At 37.2% G+C, this 27,335-nt stretch overlaps 1 protein-coding gene across 1 annotated transcript; it reads left to right on the top strand.

The window, feature by feature from the left end:
• The first annotated feature begins 22,732 nt into the window (after positions 1-22,732).
• LOC149204880 (putative pentatricopeptide repeat-containing protein At1g26500) lies at positions 22,733-24,680 on the top strand. The gene is made up of 2 exons (XM_089394820.1): positions 22,733-23,528; positions 23,610-24,680. Exons 1-2 carry the CDS (start codon positions 22,806-22,808, stop codon positions 24,417-24,419), a joined length of 1,533 nt encoding a protein of 510 aa, XP_089250946.1. The 5' UTR covers positions 22,733-22,805; the 3' UTR covers positions 24,420-24,680.
• Positions 24,681-27,335: the final 2,655 nt, after the last annotated feature.

Here is a 27,335-nt window from a genome sequence, read left to right as displayed (position 1 = left end):
TTGATTATACTTATAGGACCATTTATTACAGATGTGTTGGAAAAGGTATCAAAAGGTTTGCATTAGGTCATTTTTTAGTTCAGATATTGTTAAAATTGGAAACTATGGCCAGACTCCATGTGGGTCTTCTTATTTATGGTAGCTGATATTTTTCTTAGATTCCTCTCGTTGAGAGGTGTAGAATTGATCTATAGATCATCCGATTCTGACATGTATTCATGGAGATATGAATTTATTTATGTTATTTGACAATTTGTCAAAGTCAGCCAGCAACCAAATTACCCCAACTTGTCCTCAACGTTTTATTATAAATAGAAGAGGTCCTCAAGTCATTTTGTACACACACTTCTCCCAAGATCTCTCTCCACTTGTTTGGGTTTGGTGGCTAGAGAGATCAAGTGGGAGAATCCCTAGAAGTAGTGAAGAAAGTGTCTTCTAAGAGAGCCCTAGACACAGAACTAAAGAGACCTAGTTGCAGTCTTATGGGGAGATCTTTTTGCAGGTAAGAGGAGACCTATACATTATTTCTATAAAGCTTTAGGTCCAACTCAACATGGACAAAGAAACAAGGTTTGACTTAAAATCAGGCAAGACTTAAGAGTTAATTCAGGCAATTTGGTCAAAAGAAAATAACTTGGACAAAACTTTTATTTTTAAACTGTCAAGTTTTACCCGATTCTTGCCCAAACCGAAGTCAGATCATGAGAGATTTTTGCTCGAGTCTAAGTTAGACCTTGAATTTTTTCCAAGTTAAGCTTCGACTCCATCTAATCTACTCAGATTTAGATCCCAGATGAGTTAGACTAGCCAAGTAAGCTCAGTTGAATCTGGTAACTATGGCTACAAGCATCTTTACTAGTTAAGGTAACAATGGCCCAAATGTGATATGAAAAATAAATACAATGTGATGAATCATTTCTTATGATTTAGGATTGATACATTTCAGATGATGGAAATGTTATGTTGTCATGTATGGATAGGGTTGACAAGGATATGGTGAAATTTTCAAAGGCTGCAGGCTGTCACAAATAATGGTATGGTAATTCAAGACCATTTGGCTTCCTATGATCAGTTTTGATTATACTTATAGGACCATTTATTGCAGATGTGTTGGAAAAGGTATCAAAAGGTTTGCGTTAGGTCATTTTTTAGTTCAAATATTGTTAAAATTGGAAACTATGGCCAAACTCCATGTGGGTCTTCTTATTTATGGTAGTTGATATTTTTCTTGGATTCCTCTCGTCGAGAGGTGTAGAATTGATCTAAAGATCATCCGATTCCGACATGTATTCATGGAGATATGAATTTATTTATGTTATTTGACAATTTGTCAAGGTCAGCCAACAACCAAATTACCCCAACTTGTCCTCAACGTTTTATTATAAATAGAAGAGGTCTTCAAGTCATTTTGTACACACACTTCTCCTAAGATCTCTCTCCACTCGTTTGGGTTTGGTGGCTAGAGAGATCAACAGGGAGAACCCCTAGAAGCAATGAAGAAAGGGTCTTCTAAGAGAGCCCTAGACACAGAACTAACGAGCCCTACATGCAGTCTTATGGGGAGATCTTTTTGCAAGTAAGAGGAGATCAATACACTATCCAGAGGGAGTTATATTCGCAGCTCAAGGAGGAGTTCTAGTCATTGTTATAAAAGGATATCTGACCATGCCATAAACGCAGTCACAAAGTATGTATAGCCGCTATCTTGGAGGTGCCCTAATGTCCTAAATGCAGGCCTTATTCCACAACAACAAGAGGCCTAATCAGCAGCCCTAATCTATTTTTAAGAGAGACCCATACGTAGTCTTATGAAGCTCCTATTTGTTGTCATAAAAAGACCTTATATGCAACTCTCTTAGCCATGGTTGGAGAGGCCCTAACCAGTAGCATATGAAGGCCTAAAGCCACAGTTAGAGGAGCACTTATCACAGCATGTAAGGGAACCTTAGACACAGCCAAAAAAGTGAACCTAGCCGCAACAAAAAGGAGTTTCTCATCAGCGTGAAGGGTCACATTTTTGTAGGTGACAACATGGTATAATGCAAGGTTGTTTGGGCATGCTAATGTTGTTCTTGAGCTCGATTTGAAGGGCAGAAGTATCTGCACAAAGGAGGAGCTAGGGACTTCTTTTTAAGGTTTGTTTGGATCATTGTTTGAAGGGATCAAAGCTACAGTCCACTGCTGGGCTAGGCCGCAGGCCATAGCCAACATTTGGAGGCCTTTTAGCAGCTACATTCAGAAGGTAAGCAGCCCTATAAGGCAGCATATCATTGGAGGACTGTATGAAGGCTAGCCATAGTAAATAGATGAACTGTGGGGTGTGTTTAGGGTGTTGTAGCACTCAGAGCTTGTGCCCTAACCAGTGACCAGGTCTGCCATGAAATGCACCAATCCTTGCAACATATGAAAGGTGCTAGATTAACAGCCTTGTCATGATTAGTGAAGCAACGAAGGAACTGCGTATCTATAGTACTTTATATGAGAAGTGCAACCTCATTGTGTCATTATCACGGAGAAGATTGTTGATCTCCTATTTGGCAAGTTAAGTATTGACTTCAAATCAATGTACTCTATCTCTTTCTCTTTACTGAAATATTGAAGAATATAAGAAGAATTGATCAAGGGTTTCCCCACATTGGGGTTTGTCCCTGGCTGGTGCCACATCTTGTGTCATCTTGTCTTGGCTTGTCTTCTGTTGTTTATGTATATGTTATATCTGCACTTTACTATCATGCTGATGTGATTTCTAATCTGAATATTGTCATTGGGCTAATATGAAAAATTGAAGTAAATTTCTCTAAGCATAGAACATACCAAAATTTAATAGATATCAACCCCAATGAACAATGTACTTTTAGGCATATAACAACATGAGTTTCCAGAATTACTATACAAAATTTAAGTGGATTGATACTCACTGCCTTGAGATCTTATTGTCGACATAAAAGGACAAAGTATAAATGTGTACTAGACAAAGTGATAATCTAATATGAAGCTTCCCATAAGTGTTGTTAACTGTCATTGGAATTATCTTATCATTGATTTGATTTTTACTTTGGAAAATTATGAACCTTATCTCAATGCCCATTCTGAGTCATCCAGAGTTAAGTACTTGATTGACTATCATGCCTAGAATCACTTGGATAGTTCACCAAATACTAGGGCTCAAGATTTGTGGTATTGTATGTAATTCCTAGTTTTCATGGAAGGAGATGGATTTTGTAGTTATGGGTAATGTTGTACATTATGCACGGTTGTCTACCCATATGCTAAATGTACTTCCTCAAGTTGAATGGTTTACACATTATGGGCAACAACATACAAATCTATGGGACAATATTGCTCACAGGGAATGAAAATTGAATGTTCCCTTTAGTCTGGGCCACTAGATGTCAAATATTGACTTGACATATCAAAATGACCTCATGTAAGAAGCTGCATGGTCTTACCAAAATGACCTCATGTAAGAACCTGCATGGTCAATAATGACTTACACAATTTATTACTCAAGCTGGTGTCATGATGCTTGTTGCATGACTTATGTGATTTATTAGTCAAGCTAGTGTCATGGTGCATGTTGCATGACTTGCATGGGTTTTGTTGCATGAAATGAAAGGCCCTTGCCCCATGCAACAAATTTATCCCATGGTGTTTCATATACCTATGTCCTAGTACCCTTTTGCATAGGTCCTAACCTATGGTATTGCTAAAATTACTACACAAATGTTGGTTTCTGATATACATAAATATAATACAGGGGATCTTACCTCGATTGTTATTGGAAATCTATTTGGAAAAATTGGAAACAACAATATTCAGTTATCTATAACAAAATTATCCTATTTAGACCAGACTTGTCACTTGTTTGCATTCCAAAAATTTACTGAAGATTAAAATACACAGTCCTGAATAGATATTGAACTCATCAAAATGTGTACCATTGTTCTAATACAAATCTTGGCATAAATAATGTTGAAAATACCTGTGGTAAATATAAATGCATATAAGCATCTTATTTTAGAGTGTAAAAAGTCTTGTTGACTGCTCAATGATAGGTTATAAATATTGTTTATGTCTAGTTAAGGAAGCAACCATTAATAGTAAGAATAAATACAGTGAAGACAAAGATAATCATGTAGGTTTATACTCTCTTTCAATTGAGTATATCTTAGTTTTATTGTGTATTATTATCACTTTAATCCTTACGATTTCATGTTGCTAAAAGTATCAAAGAGAATGTATAGTGTGGAGTGTATGAATACAGGTAGAAGGAATCAACCTAGATACTGCTAGAAACGAAGGGGTGGAGAGGGAACACGCGGTAGTTTCCAATTTCTTATGGATAATGGATTGTGTTACATCTTTTGTAGCCAGTAGAGCACATTTTCAATGCCACAACTTCCACAAAGTCTTGTCATATAGAGTAATAGCTGCACAAATAAATTCAGACTCCCAACATATTTGACCCCTAAAGAACTTCCAAATTTATGGAAATGGCTAGAGTTGTATTCAAGATAGGTCTTTGAGCTTCCATGGGACGACTGTGCTTGTGGAGGTCTATCTCTGAGTATTAGTCACATATAATCACTATGTAATGGCCTATGTATCCGACATCTCTCATCAAATTGTGTGTGATTTTAAGGTTGTAATGAATAACTTAAGTTGACAGAGATGTTCTCCATGTTCAACATTTCACTTGTAAGTGATAGATGGATCGACTCTTGTATCAATTGTGCACACAAAATTTCTCTAAAATAATAAGAAATTTAGTAGCAATTAGCAACAGTTTATTAGCAATTAGCAGTAAACTGACTATATTAAAAACTCGAAGAAACTTAAAAAAAAATGGAGCAATCAATAAATCATCAAAAAAATTGTTGAGGATCTCAGCAAACAAAAAGAAATCAATTGAACAGTCCTTGGGAGAGCACCAGGTAGAGTGTCTAGAAGTTCAGTCAACACTTGCACAAAATAGAAGATATGCATTGGGTGTTAGCTTCTCTTTGGATAACCCAAGATCTGATGAAGGGAAGAAAAAAGAAAAGAAATCAAAGACCAATTGATAACGAGCCTGAAGAATTAGTATGTTCAGAAAACCCCAAAAAGCATACGGAGATTCCAAAAAGGTTTCAAAGAAAATTCAAGGACTCAGAGAAAAGTGAGACAGATGAAATTCTTTTATCTTTGACAAAAGAATATCAGGATGTTGATGAAATTGGTGATACAAAACTGGTTTCAAGCATTCACAACGATGCTCAAATGAGTTTATATCTATAGTCAAGTGAAGATAAGTTTCTGCATAAAAGAGCGAAGACTAACTTGGAAGAGGATGCAGAAATAGTTCTTCAAGTTGTCTTCAGTTATAGTTTCATGGTCAATTGGCAATCATGATTTCATTAGGTCATAGGGCATGTTTTCATTAGGTCTTAGGGTTTCATTTCCAAGGTCAAGAGCCTAATTTTAAAGTGTAAATAAAGGTCAGCAAGGAGATGAGGATGATGAATAAGTCAAGCATGATGGCTTGTAGGTCATAGCCACTAAATAATTATCATTTAACCTAATGTAATTTTCACATCAAGAACATGTTTTTGAGGTGAAAACGGAGTATTTTGAGTTTATTTGTATTTCATATGTAATTTTAAGTCACTATATGTAATAACTGATCCCAGCTGCACCAGAGCATCTCTCCTTGCTGTAAGACAAACAAACACAACAAAAATCAGTTCAAGTTGAGTATTATCCACCTGCAAAGACACAAAGAAGAAAAAGGCATTAAAACAAAGTTTTGAAGAAGGACAAGAAACATTAGAAAGTGGGTCTTTCAAATGAAAAATTAAAATCTACTCCTACTTAAGCTCCCACATTTCATTTCAAAGTTCATTATTCTCATTGGCAAGCAAGGAGTCAAAAAAGTGAGAAGAAGAGGCAATATTAAGTGAGTTTTGGGCGAAGGAAGGTTGGCAATGTGCTTCTGGAGTAGTGGTTGAGTGGCGTTGCATGTTGGCAAAGCGACATTACGCTTCTAATGCAGGCAGGTTGGTGCTGCGCGTCCAGAGGTTGGTGTTGCGCGTTGAGACCGGCGCTGCGCGTCTAGAAAATTTCCCCAGTGTTATTTTACACGGGCGTTGCGTGTTGAGCAAGTAAGCTAGAAAAGCCTCAAATCTTCAAGAAACATCCAAATTGTTCCCTCTTTCCATAATTGCAAGTAAGCTGACATCCCTCAATTCAGTTTTTGCTTGCATATCCACATCATAAGCTTCATCCTCCATGTCAAATACGAAACCCTAAAAATTTCCCTAGTGGTGCCTAAAACCCTAAACTATCATTATTCCTCCTATCACTCACTACAACTCTAAACCCTATCCCTATATCTCTATTCCCTTTACCACTATTCCATATCATTTCCATCCCTTTTATCCCTCTTCCCCAAGGGCAATTTCTCAAACAAGCCCTCCCTCTCATTTCCTACTCCCTCATTCATTTTTAGCCCATAAGCTCATCTCCCATCCCCTCATTCCTAAAACACTTTCACTCATCCCCTTCATACAAACCTCAACCTTGCAAACATGGACCAAGAGGACTGAGACTATGAGGAGGAGGAAAACAAGCAGTGACACTTCAACAGACAGAGCTAGGCAGCAGAGAAAACCACACAAGGGAGGCAGGATTATCAAAGAAGAGCCATCAAACCTTAGGTAATTGTAGGGCTCTCAGTTGGCTGTCACATGTTTCAGATATCTTGGCTGCTATGAGTTCTATGATTAGGTAGAGAGATTTCAATACCACCTCGAGCTCACTAGACATTTTGTAGCTCATCTTCAGGACAACAAGGTAACTCTTGCTGAGGTAACCTTCACAGTTTCACCTTCCATCATTTCAGATGCCACCAAGATTCCAAATGTAGGGGAGAAGTGGTACAAGGCCCAGGACCTAGATGAACACTACTATGAGCCTTACATCAAACCCCAATACAGAAATGAGGTGAAGAGGCTTTTTCCTTTTAGATTTCTCGAAGACAAGTATGTCGCCATGATGAAAATCATCATGAAGTATTTCACTTGTGAGGGCAGGTTTTCCAAGTTGTACACCTATGCTCCTCATGCATTTTACCAGGGTGGGGATGTTAAACCTCCCTTACTTCTTGTTCAAGAATATTGAGAAGATGGCTCATTTTGTCCAGAAAAAGCCATACCCTCAGCAAATGAGTAGTCTCTATCACTATTCCCTGATCAAGATCATTGTGCTTCATCATCTCAGTCTCCTCAACATCTCTTGGGAGACCTTTATTTCTCATGACATCTTCAGGGGTCCACAAATTCCTCCACCAGTGTCTCAAGAAGTAGGGGGACCTTCTAGTAGTATTCAGGTGAAAACAGATGAGGAGATCAAGGATACTAGAACTATTAAGGTGCTCGTTTACATGACATATCAGAGGGGCACAAGGAGATTATTTGCAGCCGATAGGCAAGTGTTTTCTCCATGGGATGTGGAAGGGACCTTGCCTTCTTCATCAGTTCATAGGCAAATGCTAGCTCCACAGGATGTGGAAGGGGCTTTGCCTTCTTCATCGACACAGCAGGTACAAGTGCAGCAGCTGTACAAAGGGAAGGAAAAGATTCCATAGCAGAGTATTGATGATGAGGAGGAAAGGGACTTTGACTTGACTAAGCATGATGAGTCGGAGCAGCATTATACTCGTCATGGAGTTGAAATCATTGACATAGAGGCTCCAGACGAAGAAACCATCAAAGACATCATCATACAAGAAAGGGAAGCTTAGGTACAAGCTTTGGCAGACAATTAGAGAGGGCCAAATATGTCATCACATATTTGGAGCAAGAAAACAAGCAATTGAGTGACAAACAAGTCCTCATGGAGCTAGAAATGCTCAAGATGAAATGACAAAGTGGCAAAGAGGCACAAGTCACTTTGACTCCCATTGAGAAGGAGATTGAAGATGATAGAGAGACTTGGCTTGAGAGAGTCAACTTGCATCTTGAGAAGCTGCTACAGAAGGCCAATAGAGACAATCAGATGATCAGACACATGGCCTATCATTACAGGACCCGAAACAAGATTTGCAATATGAGGGTCAAGAAGATGAAAGCTAGGCTAAGGCAGGATTTGAAAGACAAAAAGGAGGATAGGCTTAGGATGCTTGCTAAAGATTCCTTGGCTCATCAGGGAACTTGATGAGAGTGCTTCTCACAAATTTTGGGCAAGTTTAGAAGAAATTTTGTCACTTGCAAATTTTAGAATTTTACACACAGGAAAACTGCCTAGGCGCTGCACTTTTCCTAAGGGCACCCATTGACGAAATGGTTTGCATTTTTAGATTCAAAGCGATGAGGACATGCACCCTATAAATTTTCAAAGTTTTTGGGGTAGAACTGGTCCACCAAAAGGTCAAAAAACACCCTAAAAATGACCTTTCTGCCACTTTTTGGACACACAGAAGCAATCTTGGGAGAATCCAGTTTTGAGGGGTCAAATGAGCTTAAAATGAAGAAATTATAGCTTTTTTGGAAAGTAGACTTGAAGACCTTTCCAATGAGCTATCGTGGGATCAATTTGGATGTCGGGAAGGCCTCCAAAAAGGACCTAAACGTGGTGTTGCGCGTTGAGCCAGTGGTGCTACGCGTAGGGTAGTTTTTGCTCAGGATGGCTAGTTTTCCAGTTTTTTACTGTTTTCTTGGATTCTCTCTCATGGAGGATGAATTACCTTTGTAAATTATGACTTGGCATGTAAATTTGATAGATAAATAGTAATATAGGGTAGATTCATTGCTTTAGAAGTTAGTTGGAGCTCAAACGAATCAATTTTTCACTTTTAGAGGCAAGTTGTTGATGATGCCTATATTCTTGTTTCTTGTTCAGTATTAGTTAGATTAGCTCATCATCTTAGGGATTCGACCCCTGAGGATGGGAGTAGGTTGAATTCATGCCTATATCTTCTTCTTCTTTCTCATTGTAAAGGGTTGAACTCAGCTGGATGCTCAGACCTTGATTGTACACTTTTTGTAAGCAGTTTGGCAGGAGATTAGTAAGAATTGAAGCTATTTTTATGGGATCCATGTGGTATGAGTTTTAGTATGGTTTCTTGTTCTGTGATCATGTTTTAATGCGTTGTATGTAATTCCATTAACCATTTTATTGCTTCTAGTTGAATATTTTCAAGTTTGATAGGTAGAATTCATTACATCAGTGCTCTGCCTTGGGAAACCATTCAACATTTCATGTTTTATGTAGTCTAGGAAGGATCCATGGTTTCACATGCTCTTCTTAGCTTCTCACCAGTCTAAAACATCTCACCCCATCAAGCTCTTGAGTGCTAAAGCCTATGCCTACCTTGCCCAATTGAACACCCTACAATTCTGACCTAGTTCCCTAGACCTAAACTATCTAACTCCTCCTGATCCAGCAAAACCCTTTCAAAATCCAATCAAAACTTCGTGCTACTATACCTAGCCTAATGTCCTTTACCTGATCTATTCATCTTGGCTGAGATCCTTACGGAGAGAGCCCTTTCCCAGCCTAGTAGGGCTAGCTAATTGGCTAAGCGTGGTTTGTGGTTACCCTGGCATTGCCTTCCTTCAGCTTGAGGTTCAATCCAGGTGATAACATGTGCTAAATTGATAGATCTGGATGTTGAGAGCCTCAGATTATTAGATCTGGGAGCGGAGTTGGACTCACACTCCCTAGATCTGATAGATCTGCCATTCATGTACATAGATTTGTAATTATTTTTGGTTTTCTGACTTGGGTTTTTTCTAGGTTTTTGTATATATCATTTGGGTGTTTTATTGTTGTCTTGCAACTACAGATCTTAAGAAGAAATCTGTATAGAGTCTAGATCTAGGCCCTGGAGGGTAAGATTTGGATCTCTGGGGTTCATCAACATCATTTTGTAGGAATATTATTCAGCGTTTTGCTGTCCAGGGGTTTAAATTTATTTTTTATTTTTTTTTTATCTGGAAATATTTATAAGGGTTCCAAAAATTTTCAGATCTGGATATTTTCTTGGGTTTCAGGGTTAAATTTAAAGCTGAAGTATAACATTTTAATCTGGGATTTTTTCTTCGGTTCTTTGGCTACTTGTCTACTGCCTAGGGTTTTTCAATTTCTCTGCTGCAGAAGAATTTCAAATTTCTTTTGGGCCACGGTATTTTGTTGCAACCTGTGGAATCCTCTTCATCTCAAGCCCCTACCACCTGCGTCTCTAGCTACCATCTGCTCCTCTAGATCTGCGCCCTTCTCGCTGCCATACCTGCACGCTGCCTTTCCACGTCCATCAAGCCTCCATCGTTGCTCCACACTGTCATTAATTCATCATTGAAAAACCTCATCTCCTTAACCCTCTCTCCAGTCGCATTTCTCTGTTGTCCGCAGCTCTCTCTCTTTAAATCTACAGCCTTATCCTCCCAGTTCCAAACCTGCATCCCTACAAAACCTCACACGGTCTCCATCTGCATCGTAGCCCCATCTTTCCTCGCTTCAGCCACCCCTCATCTGCTACATCTGGTGTTGTCTCTAAACCTGTGTGCTGCCCACAGTTCCTCGTATCTCTGCACCTTGCCGTCAAAGCATTTTGGACCTACAAACACACATGAAATATGTTGTCCATTGAGCATCCTTTGCTCATCATTCATCGTTGCCTGCATCCATCCATTCCTCACCTTGCTCAGACCTTGTCGCCGTCTTCCAAGCTCTGACCTACATCAACAACAAGAAACACACATTCAAATTCTTTTTGTTTGTTATGTATGAGTATGTTTAGGGTTAGCGTATGGATATTTTTTAGTTTCATTGATTTTTTACTTAGTTTGATTTTATTCTATGGTTTTTTATTTCTTTTTATGGTTTTAATTTTCTTATTTTGATTTTGTTGACTTTCGATTTCGTTTTTATTTGTAAGTATGTGTTAGTTTCTTTTTAAGTTAGCACATTTTTTTTTATTTTTTTTTCATTTAACTAAGACTTTAGTTAGAATCATTAAGTTTAAAAACAAAAAACAAAAAAAATCGACTTGGTTTTCACTTTTATTTTGATTCGACTTTATTTCATTTTTTATTTTGATTCTTTTTATGATTTTAATTTTGACTCAAAAATATAAAAGTTTTTTAAAAAATTCAAAATTTCAAAAAATATACAAAATCCTAAAGATCTCAAAACCTGAAAAAACTAAAAAAATGAAAAAAAGGGTTTCATTTTTATTGTGAGTTCGAGACCATCTAAAAACTTAAATCAAAGGCAATTTTTCATGTTAGAAGATTTTAAATTTTTTTATGTGGCCTCTGGCCCATTAAAAAAATTTAAAAAATTATTAAATCTTTTGATTTATTTGGGTCGCATTTAAAAAAATCTTGATTAATCACTTACCACATTAATCTTGCTTTATAAACTTAGCACATTGAAAAAGTTTTCCTAAAGGACTAACTAAATTTGTCAATTTTTAATTCCTTCTTGGTGTCTTTTGTGCTAAGGATAAAATCTAAAGGTAAACTTTTGTGGTATTAGCATTTTTCATTTCTCTATAGTTAAACAAGCTTGATTTTTTTTATTTTTTTTTATCTAAAGATTAACTATAGGAAAGTGGTAAATTTTCCTAGATTTGGGTCACTAAGCATAAATCTTTTAATTCTAGGATCGAAATTGGTTAGCATTTAAATTTCATGGTTGTTTAAAGTATTTGGATCTCTAGAAATTTAATTGCTAGAACATTGTGCATCTATTGAAATTGATCATCATTGCTTGAATTATTTAATGCTCGTTACATGTTAGACATTTTGTGAATATTTTCAAGCGATTGTTAAAGAGCTCTGTCGTGGAATTATAATAGATTGCATATCTCTGTTTCCTAAGCTGAGTAGTTTTGAAAATCTGTTGACATTGATATTAAATTGCAAAGAAGTTTTTTTTGTTCTCTTTGAGCTATGATTGTATCAAAAAGATTTGAAATAAGCTTGTGTTTTAATTATAATATCTTCAGGAGTTTTATTTTTAAGTCTTCATCCATAAAGTGAACATAACATTTTGGTGATTGAAAGTTTTTGCGACATAAATGTTTTCCCATCCTCGAGTCTAACTTCATCTCATCTTTCGGTGCATTTGCATATAAGTTAACTTTGCATAGATAAAATTTACTTCCAAGCATAAGCTTGGTCGATATAGAGATAGGTATGCATCAATCTTTGCTTGAGAAGTTTGTTTTAATAGTACTTAAAACAGTGACCTTGCAGTCGTCAGAGCCACAACTCTCTGCAGCGCCGAAGGCACCGGGTATGTTATAATTTCAGGAGAGGTATCGTTAATCACACCTTAGTGTGCTTCTCCTTATCTTCTCTCTGCCAATTACTACGAGATCAGGCTCAACATAGAAAGGATTGAAGGATTCACATTTAAATAGACATTTAACTAAAATTAACCAAGATTTTTTCATCTCACATTAGTTTTAGGATCTGCATTTCATATAAGATAATCGTTCATCTAAGCAGCAATTGCTAATTGATTACTTGGTCTTAATTTCCCTAGCAAGATCGTTGACTCCATAAGGCACTGGTATCAATTGTTTAAAATCTAATCAAATCCTAAGTCTTTCTAAATCTTAGTCAAGTATTTGATCGCCTCATTGTGTCTCCCGAACTGGTTGATTCCCAACTAGTTCTTTTTCATTCCATTTTTCCATAGGGTCTACCCCACTTAGCTTTTTGTAGGGAGACAACTTAAACGGGGAGATTGGGGATCAGGGTGACAGTGCCCAATCTGAGTCGTTGTCGTGGTGCCTAGATACTCTGTGCGACAATAGACACCATAACAAAATTCGATGATAATATTAATAGAAAGTTCCAATTTTCCATGTGATACAATGAAATAGAATTACAATGAGGGTTTAAGCTCCACTTTGACATGATAACAAATTTCTATGATAACATTAATAGAAAGTTTAATGCTTAAACAAGATTTCAAATTTAATTGTTTTAAATTAAATTAAAAGTGAGTTGAGGATTCATAATGTTCTCCTTCCTGCAATTGTACTATTGCATGATATTCATCAATAATTAACACAATTTTATTATTAAATTTGATTTTTTTTTATGAATTTATTTAATTTTATTAATTATTATATGCACAAATAATATAATTTTTATTTTATTAATTTAGATTTATTTTAATTTTAAATTTATTAAAGTTGAGAGCAATCAAATTTTTAGAAATGCAAATCTCTTTTAAAATGCAAATTTGAGAAAGGGTTTTTTTACCTCTAGAAAATTTATATCTCTCAACACTTAATAAATTTAAGGTTAAGAGGATTCTAGATTAATTAAAATATTATAAAATGTTTAATATCATATTAAAATATAATGTAATTTGACATATCATATTTATAGTTATATGATTAAGTGTTTATTGTTTGGTTATGTTTTCAATAATATTTATTTATTATATAAATAATATTATATTTTAAGCTCAATTTAACTATTCTCCCTATATGGTGGTGTCTCGAGCCTAGAACAAGGAAGGAGGGGTTGACTACCAGTTGCCACCCCGTGAGAATTCGAGAGGCAACGTGGGGTGGAACACCCTCTCACGTCACTTCCACCACCATGAACTAACACACATTTTTTCTCCCCATTCAAACGTCCCATCAACAGGTTTATGTGCACACTCAACAATGAATACATCACTAGTTATGGAGGTCTCCATTTATGGTGTTGGGATTCCCAACGCACTCAGAGTTGGTTTTATATATCAATTTGGTATCAGGAGGTCAAGTTTTTTTTTTTGCTGCAAATATTAATAGGTTCCATGTCTAGCTTGGTATCCTTTCATGTCATATGTTGTTGCTTCTAGAAAAACTATGGAATGCCTGTGACACATCAGATCCTTCTATGTCCCAAGGAAATTTCCAACCTTTTGGCACGAGCTTTGCAGTTTCCCTCATTTCGCTTCCATTAGATTTGTCTGAGCATGAGGTTTTCCTCTCAGTGGGGGTCACTTTTCACATTTCATAGTGGTCTGATTTGCAAGAGTGTAAGGTTTTCCTTCTAGCAGGGGTCACCAACAATGCTTAGTGGGAACTTTTAGAGCATCTGGGACTCCAACACTAGGCTCTACATGCTTTCTCTCATTGACCTCCTTCATCAGACATCTTTGTGGGATGTGACACACAGTAGGTATATAATCCACATGCATGGTGTTTTTCTATCAACTTTGTTGGATTTTATTTCTATTACAATTGGCAAAGGTTAATTCTACCAAGGGGGTCCCTCTTTATCCCGTTAATTAGTCCTCTTCTCCATTGGTTATGTCCTGTTGAGGCTTGGTGTATCAATTTGCCTTCTGAATCCCCTCTCTCTCATTGAACAACATCTCCCTCCATATCCCACACATATCTAATTTGTTTTCTATTATCTTCATTATGGGCCACCAACAAGCTTGCTCGAGATGGGGTGTTGGAGGTCATGGAGCCTACAATAATGCTCAAGTTCATGCCCAAGCCCATGCATCTGTCGACAGGTTTAGGGAGCACACCCCACTAGGAATTCAACAATAAATTTATAATTTGGAGCAATAATCCATAGAATAAAGGGAAAATGTTTAAGACATTGAGGTTATGCCTTTGGTCTCAAACTAGATCCCTGACTTGGGGACTTCTTGAGCCTGACAACGTCAGTATTTTCACATTGTTGACCTATATTGGCATAGTAGTGTTCTATTCAATTTTGTTTGATCAAAATGAAATCTAATATGAACTCTTCCTATACATGGCTGAGTGCATGGTCCACATTGAGGCTACTACCTTACAAAGAGATCCGCCACCTCCAGGAAACTCAGTTCATCTTGCACTTGTCAATCCACCTTAATGTTGTTGTCGCATATGATATTGATAGCAATTGAGTTCTATTTTTAGTTTTATAATCTATGTCTTTGAATGTTCTAGCTACTCTTTTTGTAATCAGGACAATTGTCAAAAATTCATGTTCTTCTAGTTTTGAAGTATGCCATATCAGATTCCATATATTGACTTGGATCTTCTTTCCTCTAATGAAAACTAAGATAGATTGGGATCCTGATAAATTACATGCAATGTAAATATTTTATATGTTAATATAGATCTTTGAGTTTACGAAGAAAAAAAGAAAAAAAACAACACCAACAAAAACTATTCTAACTATTCTATGTTTTTATTTTTTTGGTCGGAATTCAATAATAGAAATATTTTGGAAGGTTTTAAATTTTCATTGTTTAAATGCATTTTTGAATTATGACTAAGTGTTTATTGTTTCGTTCCTTGGATGGGGTGATTTGTGTAGGAGAGATGAGGGGAGGCATTGTTGCCATCCCACCAATTAATATATAGAGTGGATGTGGCAACACCTCCCCCCCTCAATGGTTAATGCATACATTCCATCAACCTCAGATAGGATGCCTCTTACTAGGCTTTTATAATGAAGGTCCAACCCTTTTGGTGTCTTTTAGTGCTCGAACTCCCTCAGTGCACTGAGGGATTTGGGTGGATTAAGTTGGTTTGTCCTTGCTCATCGATTGCCACACTCAGGGCAGATTTCATGAAGTATATTGTCCATTCATGGAGGTATAATGCTCTCATTATAATCAGAGTCACCACCTTGCATACAATATACATTGATTTTCCTTAGCATGTGAAATCATTTCATAATCTATGGCTAATCACGGTAGAATTTTGTATGGACTTGTTGGTCTAGCTCTAGGTACTTCTATTCGTGGATTTTTCTTTGTTTGTTGTTTCTCGTTTAGGACTAAGTCTCCCTTCTTCCCTCTTGGCAAAGTTTTTGAATCCTTGGGTTGTTTTCATTAAAAGTTGCAGGCATCCTCTAAGTATTTGAGCTTTCTTCCATCTTTGGCTCCCTGCTTCTTCTCTTCCTCTAGGTCTTCTTCCTGACACATTCAAGTCTGCACTGCCTTTGTGGCTTCCTCGACATTTTCTCTTTCCTCCCACTTTTTTTTGGATTCCCCCCTCACTCTTGTTGCACCCTCCCACTTAGCTTCCCTATAATTTTCCGCTTCTGAGCTCCACACTCCCCTGGCCTTGAATATACCCTCTAGAAGACATATAGAATTGTTTGCTAACGTGTTAGAATGAGGCATGGCATGACCAATTATCGAGATCCAAGTGGCTGTCAATCCTAATAGAGCGGAGAACTTTTCTTTTCATTTTCATGACCTTTATTTGCCACACATTCAAGAAGAAATCAGTCAACAGAGCAAGAAATTATGGATGATCACTAGTGCTTGATAGGTTTTGAGGTGCTAACTAAGGTGGGGGATCGGGTTCCAGACATAGGACACTCTCGGGGCTGCTTCAATCGTTACATGCACATTGTTGATCTATATTGGCATTTAAAAACATTGTTGGGAAGTGTGTTGATAGACAAGAATGAGGTTTGGGAAGAAATTCACCTTCAATTGGATGAAATTAAGTTGCACATGCATTCCATGGACTACAAACACAACAAAATTGAAGCTCACCTTGGCCTACCTCCTATTGCAGGTTGCTCTCCAGAAGGTAAAGGGGACCCCATCCTTGTTAAAGCCTTTGAATCTGACAAGTCCTAAATGGTTTTTTGGTTACCTAGTTTTTCACTTCTTAGACTTAAATTATCTAGTTATTTGGCTAAGAATGGCCCTCAAGGCCAAGTCTCTGAGACTACTTTTCTTATGTTTTGGTTTAAACTCAGTAAACTTTGTATATGTTATCATGGAAACTAAAATTCTTTGCTCGGTCTGATTTCCCTAGTTGCAAGCCATGACATAATCCTGTGGTTTTGATATAAAAAATTGTTTACAGGCATGGAAATTTAACTTCACAGAAGAATGTGATTATTGTTTAGTTATGTTTTGAATCACATTTATTTATTATATAAATAATATTATATTTTGACTGCAATCTAACTATTCTAATTTTTTTCTTTTTTGGTTTAAATACAACAATGAAATTTGAGTCACAAGATTGTGAATTCTTAGTGTTTCAAATGTGTTTTTGACTACATAAATGGATTTAATGACTTGGAAAACCCTAGAGCACTCAAATTGTGTATATTACACATCTCAGACTTACCCTTCTAAAAAATCCCTATCGGATTATGGTAAAATCCACTGATCCACCATGGTTTAAAAAAATGAAAAGAAAAGATGATAAAAAAATCAAAACTTTGAATAGTTAGACTAAGCTTTATAATCATGAAGTATACTTTTGGAGCTTTGGACTCAGTGTGCCTTGAAGCAGATTGGCGATAAGATTGGAAAATTTATTTTTCTGGATGAGGCCAGTTTGGGTGGTTTAAACAAACAAGTAACAACTTGCTTGGATAGTCGTCAAGATGGATTTCTCTAGTGATTTACTGGCATAATCAAATTTAAAATGGGACGTTTTACTACATTGCCAATGAATTGATTATTGGGGTATCACATTTCGTTACTTAGGATGACATAGGATGGGGCACATGGTCACCAATTATCCCTTGCAGTTCTGGGGTTCCTCATATGTTCTTGTATCTAAAGAGAGATCGTCTCAGGTGCAGTGGGATGAGACCTTGTCGTTGTTGGCTGAAGATGATGGACATGAAACAAATATGCACGACTCTATCATAGGTACTGGTTTTGATAAGTTCCCTCATTTTACCTCTTATGAATGTTCTTTGAAAACAGAAAATGAGGATGCTATTTTGAATAATGATTTACCTATTAATAAACTTTTGGATGATACTGTTGGACATATTTCCCCATGTTTAAACCCAGTGATTAGGTTTGAGTCTTCTAGCATTTCTTCCATCTTTAGAACTCTCCCTCGTTTGGGTTTAGGTCCTCATGTATTAGATACCTCAAGCTCTATAAATCCTTTGGTGGTCCAAGGACATGTCCATTTTGATGTGAGTAATTGCCCCCTTCTCGACTACAATTCCCTTATGATTCAGTTCGACATATATATGGGTACAAATTCCCTATGAACTCTGTCAGTAGTGACATTGAATTTTTAAAATACAATCTGACCATCGACACTAAACCCCTTTATATTCACTTGACTATGAAACCCAAGGATGACCTTTCCATTAGTCTAGGTTCTAAGCATAATGTTACTATATATAAGAAGCACAAAGGTAGGTTGAAATTGCCTCCCTCGGGGGATCGTATTCCACCTGGACATACATTAGCTATTTCTAATATGTTAGATTCATATCAATCCACTCCCCTTTTCTATTTTGATATGTGGACTCTTAGAGATCACATGCGTGATGCCAATATCCCATCATGAAGATTACGTCCTTGAGTATTCGGGATTTAGGGAATGCCCCAAAATGGAATTCCCTTCGACACATAATTCAGGAACAAAGACCATCTATTATTTTAATTTAGGAGACAATGGTAAATGTGGTTAAGGCACGTGCATATTTTCTGAAAAATATGCCCAGGGCGGAAATTTTGTTTTATAGATGCACAGGGTCTCTCGAGGGGATTAGAAGCTATGTTGGATTTGTGCCTTGTTAATTTCCTGACATTTAAATCTTTTATAGACATCTTATTATCTGGATTCACGAGGGAAATAAATGATAGATTTCATATTCTAAATGTATATGCTCCCTATGATTCTAGATTGGAATTTTGGAACAAGATGGACATTTATGGGTTGTTGATGATTGGGTCTCTCACTGTGGCGGGAGATTTAAATCTTATAGTCTCCTCAAATGAGATTTGGGGTTTGCGAAGTAAAATGGATTTGTTCAATGGTTATTTCAAGGATATTTTTTGACAAAATCACTTAGTGGATATTCCTCTAACCCCACTTCTCCCCACATGGAAAAAATACATAGTGGTCAAGGAGATGCCAAGAGACTGGACATGTTCTTATTTCATGAGAACTTGTTGGAACAGGTGGGTTCGATGCAATCATGGGTCAACTCCTCAAAGTTTTTTGATCATTTCCTTATATTTCACCAATGGTCTGGTGAAATTGCTTGGAAGGGTCTCCCTTTCAAATTCAACCATTCATGGTTTAAAGAAAAAAAAATTGAGAAACTTGTTCGAGATGCATAGACTAAAGCGAAATATCAACATGAGATATCCTATATGGATGTTTTATGTTAGAAACTTAAAGCACATAAGTTGGAGGTCAAAAAATGGGAACGAGAAAAAAAAAAGATAAGGAACAAACAAGAATTAGTTGGGATTGATCTTGAACTCGATTAGATTTTTGACCCAATAGATTCTGGTTACTTCTCTGCAGAACATAAGCAAAAGGCCTTGGACTTGGAAATTAGAAAGAGAAAGATATTAACACAACAACAAGAAGAATGGAGGCTTGAGAACCACACCATTTGGATGGTCGGAGGAGATAACAACACAATTCTTTTTCACAAATTTTCCTTTCAAAGAAGAAGGGAACATACTATTTGGGACTTGGAGGATGATGAGGGAAGACATATATACAGGCTAAAAGATTTTCACAAGGAGGCTATCAAATATTTTGGGAATTTATATAAATCCAAAGAAGGGGTGGACATAGATACACAATTAGCGGTTATCAACAAATATCCACAATTTTTATTGAGGAGGAAGATGCAGTAATCAGGTGCCTGATCACAATTGAAGAAGTTGGAACCTTTCTAAAGTCATTTGCTAGAGACAAATTCTTGGGTCTGGATGGGTGGACCTTTGAATTATTGATTCATTATATGGATATCATGGGGTCAGATCTGCTTCTCTTGGCTAAAGAATCAAGGACCACCCGTAAAATTTATGGTGCTTTAAATTGGATTTTCATCGCGTTGATCCCAAAAGTTTCAAAAGATTCTTCCTATAAGGATTACCACCCTATCTCTCTATGTAATATTACTTACAAGTTGGTGTTCAAGATAATTACTACCAGGTTAAAAGATTCTCTTTCTAAACACATTACATGTGAACAATTTGGGTTTTTAAAACACCGTCAAATTCAAGATGTAGTGGCTATTGTGCAAGAGTGCATACATTCAATTAAGATCTATAAGAATGAGGCAACATTACTAAAACTCGACTTGATCAAAGCATATGATTGTGTCAACTGAGATTTTTTTAGAATGGTTTTACATTAAATTGGTCTTTTTGTGGAGGCTGCAGATTGGATAATGGCTTGCATCACTTCGATGAACTATGTTGTCCTGATAAATGGAGTGCCATCTAGTTTCTTTAAGGCCACGAGAGGGTTGAGGCAGGGATGCTCTTTATTGCCCCTTTTATTTTGTTGATCAATGAAGAACTTAGCAGAATGATCACTGAGGCTAGAAATAACAATTATTTTGTGGGTATAAAAATCATTAAAAATAATTCCATTACCCACCTCATGTTCGTGGATGATGTTTTAATTTTTGGGCAAGCCTCCATTATGGAATGGAAATATCTACACTTGTCCATTTCCACTCTTGGTGATCCTATAGGTTTAGTTATGAGCAACTTGAAATCAATGATTATTAATGCGGCCACTAAACATGACATGTTTATGGAGATTGTTGATATATTTGCTATAGGTATGGTTGATTTGGACAAGGGGTTTTAAATATCTCGGTTTCCACCTAAAACCAAATAATTCTGGCATTAGAGACTAGGCCTGGCTGATTCATAAATTTGAGGGAAAACTAGCCATTTGGTCACTAAAGTGGGTCACTCTTGGAGGTAGATTAATATTGGCACAATCTATCCTTTAGAATTTGTCAATATACTGGATGCACCTCTATTTGATTCCTAAGCATATCATCAAACAAAGTAATTCTCTATTCACTGAATTCATATTGTTTGGTACAAGAGATGTTAATAAGATACATCTAGCCTGTTTGGCGGAAATAATTATGAGGAAAGAGGACAGTGGTTGGGGATTAAAGAACATTGAAAAAAATGGATGGGCTTTAGCGGTGAAGAGCTTATGGTTCGCCTTATTTGGAGTAGGCATCTAACAAAGGATAATTATGGAAAAATACTTTAAAAATCTGTCTTTTCTGGATGGATTAAATCTGGAACACAGGTTCCATGCAAAGTCTCATATATTTGTAACAATTTTATGAAGGTAAAGCATTGGCTGCTTGGGAACTTGAAGTGGGCGATTGGGTCGGGTACATCGGTCAAAATTGGATTGGATCCTATTATAGGATTCTCAGAGAATCATTCTCTGCCATACCCTCTCATCAAGGACATCCATGACAAATGTATATATTATTTACTTAAGATTCAAATGGATGTTGATCCGATCTTCCATTATCCAACCTGGATGTGCTCAAGTGACTTGGGTTGAATTGGCGAATTGGCCGAGCATTGGGATATGTATGTGATTAATTTATATTTAGCTGGTATCTCTTTGATTGAAGAAAATGACCAATATACATGGGCTGGAAATGTAGTACAGGGCCAAATTTATGTTAAGGAGGCCTATAGGTGTATTTCACAATCACATCAGAAGGATGGGGAAAGGTGGTGGTTTAGGAAGGTTTGGAAATGGATTTTTCTTCTAAAGCTAAAATGTTTTGGGTGGTTGGTTTGGAAAAACAAAATATTAACTTGGGAAAATTTATGCAAGAGAGGTTTCATAGGTCCTCCTAGATGTGTCATGTGCATGGTTGATAATGATGATGTCTCCCACCTATTCCTCACTTGTCCCTTTGTAGTAACCATTTGGAATGGTGTTTTAAAAACCTTAAATGTCTTTGTTGGCTTGAATTCTACATTAGTGGAAAATAGTCTAAAAGATTGGAAGGAGGAGTACAAGGAATATATAACACTTCCTTTTTATATTTTTTGGGGTATTTAGAGGAGCAAAAATGATCATATTTTCAAAAATATCCCAATCGATATTAGTAGAATATGTTTAAAAGTCAATGCTTATTTTGATGAGATAGGTCTTGTGGTACATAAGAACAAACATAAATGCATTCAACAATTGGAGCTACGAAATAGATACCGTGTGGGATTCTTTGACAGTGCTACAACTATTAACATATGTGGCAATGGGACATACATTGTCTTATAACATGAACATTTTTATCATTTCTCCTGGAATAGTGGTACAAGTACAAATACACGGGTATAGATTATTGTACTCTAGGGAGTCCCACTCTGTGCGAAATGGTTATTCTTGGAGACATTAGATGTCTATTAGGATTCAAATGTTGCGATTGACTAGGCAAATGAGAAGTTTACTTTCGATCCCCCTATGCTCACAAATTGCATGAGTAGAACTAGAGAGTTGATTGGATTTTTTTAGATGAGTGACTTTTTCACATATTCACAAAAACTGAATAACATTACTAATACACTTTCAAAAAAAGGCCATAGATATCCACTTGGCGAGATCCACAACACAACTTTTCGAAATGACAAAATTTAAAAGGCTAATCAAGTTTACTTGATGATTTCCTTATTTTGACATTTATCTACTGACATTTTTGTTTTTTAAAATGAAATTACCCTTTTTAACATTCGGTTATATATTTATGTCTTGGTGAATTTGTATTACATGGACAGAATTCATTGTTTATCTTGATATCTATTTTAAATGATTTATCTTAGATATCTATTTTGAAAATAACATAGGATATTAATATGTCTGAATGTTGAAATTATAAAGACAAATGTACATAATTTACTAACATACTAACATAGGGTATTAATACGTATGAATCTTGAAATTATAAAGACAAATGTACATAATTTACTTCAATGCAAAGTTCCGTTGGTTTTCTTTGCTTGAAAAAAATGAAAAAATAAGATGAAGTATACAGAGCCCAAAATATGAATATTGCTGTATGCCGAACGTAACACCTCTCCAGCGATACAATGATGGCACTCGACAGACACAAATGATTCATAGAACTCGAGTATGCAAAGATGATAGGCGAGACATAGAAACGTTATGCGGTTATGGCGTCTTCGTCAAGGCCATGGAGCTCACGCTACCCAAAAAATACATTCCTTTCATTGCTTTTGTTCCGCAGAGGCACGGCCACAGCCATACCAACCATTCTCATTCCCGGTTGGATTACCATGAGGTGGAGAGGGTATGCACAGTGTTAGAGCAGCAGCAGTTCTCCTCTGATACCAAGCTCCGACGCCTGCTGGGCAATATCAGTCTCTCGCATGAATTCGTGCTCAGCGTACTAAACAGATTTCTGAGGGAGAGGAGGCCCGCATGGAGGTTTTACCTCTGGGCAGCCACTCAGACAGAATTAGGCTACAGCCATAACACCATCACTTCAAATAAGATGATCGACATTCTGGGCAAAACCAGAGATTACCGGACCATCTGGGAAGTTCTTCAGCAGATGGGCACCAATGGTTTGCTGACAGTGAAGACCCTCGAAGTGTCTGTGAAAGCCCTTGCAGATGGTGGACAGGTTAGTGGGGCACTGCGTGTATTCGATTTTATGACCCACCATGGCGTTAATGTCGATGTTGGGGCCTTGAATTTTGTTTTGGACTCGCTGCGCAGGGCCAGGCTGGGTAATGAAGGGAACAAGATATTTAGGCAGGTAAAGCGGATGATTTCTCCAAATGTTGCTACGTATGGTTTGGTTCTATCTGGTCTGTGTAAAGTGAACAACTTGGTGCAGGCCATGGAGCTTTGGAATGAGATGGTGGCCCTGGCGATGAAATCCGATGTCACAGTCTGTAACACCATGCTGGGTGCCCTCTTAAAAGGTAAGAGATATCCAGATGCCTTTAAGCTCTTTCAATTCATTTCTGCCATTGCCAATGTGAAGACTTATGCCATTATGATTGACGCCCTTTGCAAAGATAACAAAATTAGACAAGCCCTGAGATTCTTTGATGAGATGAGGGAGTATGGGTTGGCACCTGACGGGGTGGTGTATACGTCCCTCATTACGGGTCTTGGCAATGCAATGAGATTAGATGAGGTATATAGAATGCTTGAGGAGATGGGAAAGCCTGATACTGGGGCTTATAATGCTCTCATCAAGGTCATGGTGAATCTGTGCCGACCGGATGAAGCTAACCGTTTGTTCCATAGGATGATCCAAGGTGGTTGTGAGCCGATTATGCACACCTATGTTATGCTCATGCAGGTGAACTTTGGGTTTAGAAGGTGTAGCGAGGTCCTTTGTCCTGATGTTGATTTTCATACCGTGTTTGTGGGTGGGCTTGTCAAGAAAGGCAGATCAAGGGAGGCTAGCAAGTATTTAGAGGGCATGATATATGAGGGTGTTGACGTTCCTCGCTTCGACTACAACAAATTTCTCCATGATTTTTCCCCAACTCCTGATGGGTATAATATCTTTGAAGAGGTTGCAGAGAAATTGAGGCAGGCAGGCAAGGCAGATCTGTCGAATGTATTCCTAAGGTATTCACAAAAAATGACCACCAGGGACAGAAGAGTAGTTCGAAGTAGCCAAATAGGCTAGACAAAGCTCTTCAGTTGTTTAGGGACTGATACACTTTTTAACTTGTGAGCATCTGGTGTGAACCCTCGCATGTCTTAGTCAGGACTTAGAACATGGGTGCATAAGACAGCCCACAAAAAATCTTGCTTTATTGAGCGAACAACTTCTAGCGCTTGTAATTTGTGATCTTTCAGTTTGAGCGTTCTTTCCTTTCATGGCTGTTTACAAGCAGTAAAATGGGCTCAGGAACAGGTGTAATGAAGACTAGCAGATAACCAATCATCCCATAAAGGGATGGGGTCTGACTGATATTGTTATGGCATCATCACATATGAAGGGATGATCTTCAGATATTGCATCAGTGTATGGAAGGATGATAGGAGATTGCATCAGTGTATATGAAATGAACATAGGAGATTGCATCATCTTATATGAACAGAGCCAATCAGAGATTGCATCAACGTATATGAAGGGACCAAGCACTAGTTCTCACTTTCTGAGTAGAGATGTAGATGTTACACTGAAATGTTTTACAAATGTGAAGATTTTTTGAAAATTATCACCTGTTTTATTTCCCTTTTAAAATTCATTACACAGAGACAGCTACATTTTTTAGCTTGAATTAACTAAGATATAAATGGTCTTTGTGAATGATGTCCAAAAGGTTGGGTTTTACACGGATATACTTAATGTCTATTGAGAACTTATGTGGTTATCACCTCTCATCGTGGTACGTATGCTTTACCCCTCGGAATACTTAAAGTTTCGAAGAGTCATTCGAGACTTATGCTTGCATTGTGAAGCTTGCCCTCATATTGTCTACCTATCATTTGAAGGAACAGTGGCATGATTTCTGAAAGTCATTCTTGCATATCTTTTGGACTGGGACATCATCATTTCATGCGAGAAGGCAGCTATTACTGGACTGAAAATGCTCATACTTTTGCCACTGATGTAAGCAGAAGTTATTGTTAGATTCGAGGTATGTAATACTCAAGCACTAATTTACCTGCTTGGGGCATGAATTTTGATCCATTGAATTGGATGAATTTGTGAATTTTAACTCGGTGACAGTAAGATTCCCTTCTCCTATCTCAGGAGTTGGGTATTGATTTCCTTTACTCTAACCAGCTACAGATTCATTATCACTCAGTTAACTCTTGAAAAACATAGATTGTCATATTCAAGACTCATTCTGAGCACGGGCAGCAGTTCCATTTCCATTTAACCCAGTCTAAGCTCCTAAAGCAAATTATTATGTTGAAATTGGCAATAGCTTAAACTAAACAATGCACTCAAAATAATCACTGCTACAGTAGATTGATTCACACTTAGCTATAACCAACCAAACTCAATTTATAATTCGTTTATTTGAAAATAGAGAGTACACCAAGAGATTATGATACTTATTAACTACAACCTATCAGAATATTTTCCAAGGCATGTTTCAACATTTACCTCTCGACCTTGGGTGTTCTTGTGCAATTGCTGCATTAAAATGACGAGTGGCTCTGCTAGATTTCGGCAAATATTCCAGCAATTAATAATGCATTCCCTTCTATCCTGAACAGTAGATCTAAGGAGAAAACACATGACTGACTCATACTGTCTTGCTTGCTTAGCATTTTAGGAAGTTTAAGCTCAAGATTGCTAGCAGGAAATTCTACTGCTGCATCATTCGTAACACCCCCAGTCACACAGCTGAAGTGCATTACTTCTCAACTCCAACTCTGATACCATAATTAACAAATTTATTTAAATCTGGAGATAAATAGATCTGGTTCGACTATAGCTTATGCCTACCAGGGCCCAACATCAACCAGCATGCTAATTATCTGCTCTGTAATGTAGCCTGGTTATCATACCAGTCCTGAATCTGTCATCAAGGCACCCCTGGCACATGAATCATGCTTGGTCATACATGCGCAATGTGTACTAGCATGCAATGCAACATTTGCTCATCCATAACAACATAATTTAGCATTCTGAGACACATAAATTGTAAATAGCATGTACACATCAGAATATACACAACATCAGCTTATAAAACATTATAAAACATAATGAAGAGCACTTGTTTTTTAGAAATGACACCAAATCATTGCAGACCTCAGATTTTCCACCCAACCATAGGCCACACTGCTCTAGTATTCTCAGCAGTGGATCATCCCCAAGCTGGGGCTATGACTCCACCAAGGCAAAAGGCTTCCTAAAGCCAACTAGGGTCCATAGAACACACTAGCAAGGTAGTGGGTCAAGCTACTGAGCTCCAACAGCCTCCAATCTATAGTCTCTATTTAGCCTACACAACCCAAGGTAGTGCATCCCTTTCTCTACACCCACAATCCCTTAGGCTCTTCCAATTACCCTTCCAGGGCTCCGACAGAGGTTGGCCGAGGAGTCTCAGAGTCTTGTGGCTCTAAGAGTTCCATTTGCCCTCAAGAGTCCCCCGGCTATGCGCAGGGATACCTATCTCTACACTTCTCCCTCTAGGGCTCCAGCATAACCCAAGGAAACCGAAGGAAAAGTGCATACCTAGATTCTCCTAGGATCAATAGGGTAACACAATTTAAGTCATCAGCTCTCCCTAGAGCAAGTTCCATACCCATAGTGGAAAAAGTGAATGTGAATATTAGAATGATAGGAATTACACTAAATTCCCCACTTGTACATGCATGTGCCCTTTTTTGACAAGTGGCACCTCAAGAAGTGTAATGACCTACTTATAATAAATTAAAATTTATGAAATTAATTAAATTAAAAATTAAATAAATTAAAATAAATAAATAAACTTTATTTCAAATTAAGATATTCAAATAAAATAAAATCAGATTTTGTTTATAAAAATCAACACGTATCATAATTTGGACACAAAGATGGAGGAAGTCGGTAAATAGAGACTTATAAGAAGGAAAGGACGGTTGGAGGCAAGGGAGA

The sequence above is a fragment of the Pinus tabuliformis genome, chromosome 1_2, assembly GCF_031772625.1.
Source record: "Pinus tabuliformis cultivar Carrire ecotype Pingquan chromosome 1_2, CPIR1, whole genome shotgun sequence".
NCBI classification, from domain to species: domain Eukaryota; kingdom Viridiplantae; phylum Streptophyta; class Pinopsida; order Pinales; family Pinaceae; genus Pinus; species Pinus tabuliformis.
Note: the sequence above shows the minus strand (reverse complement) of the source record. Positions and strands in the feature narration are given on the sequence as shown.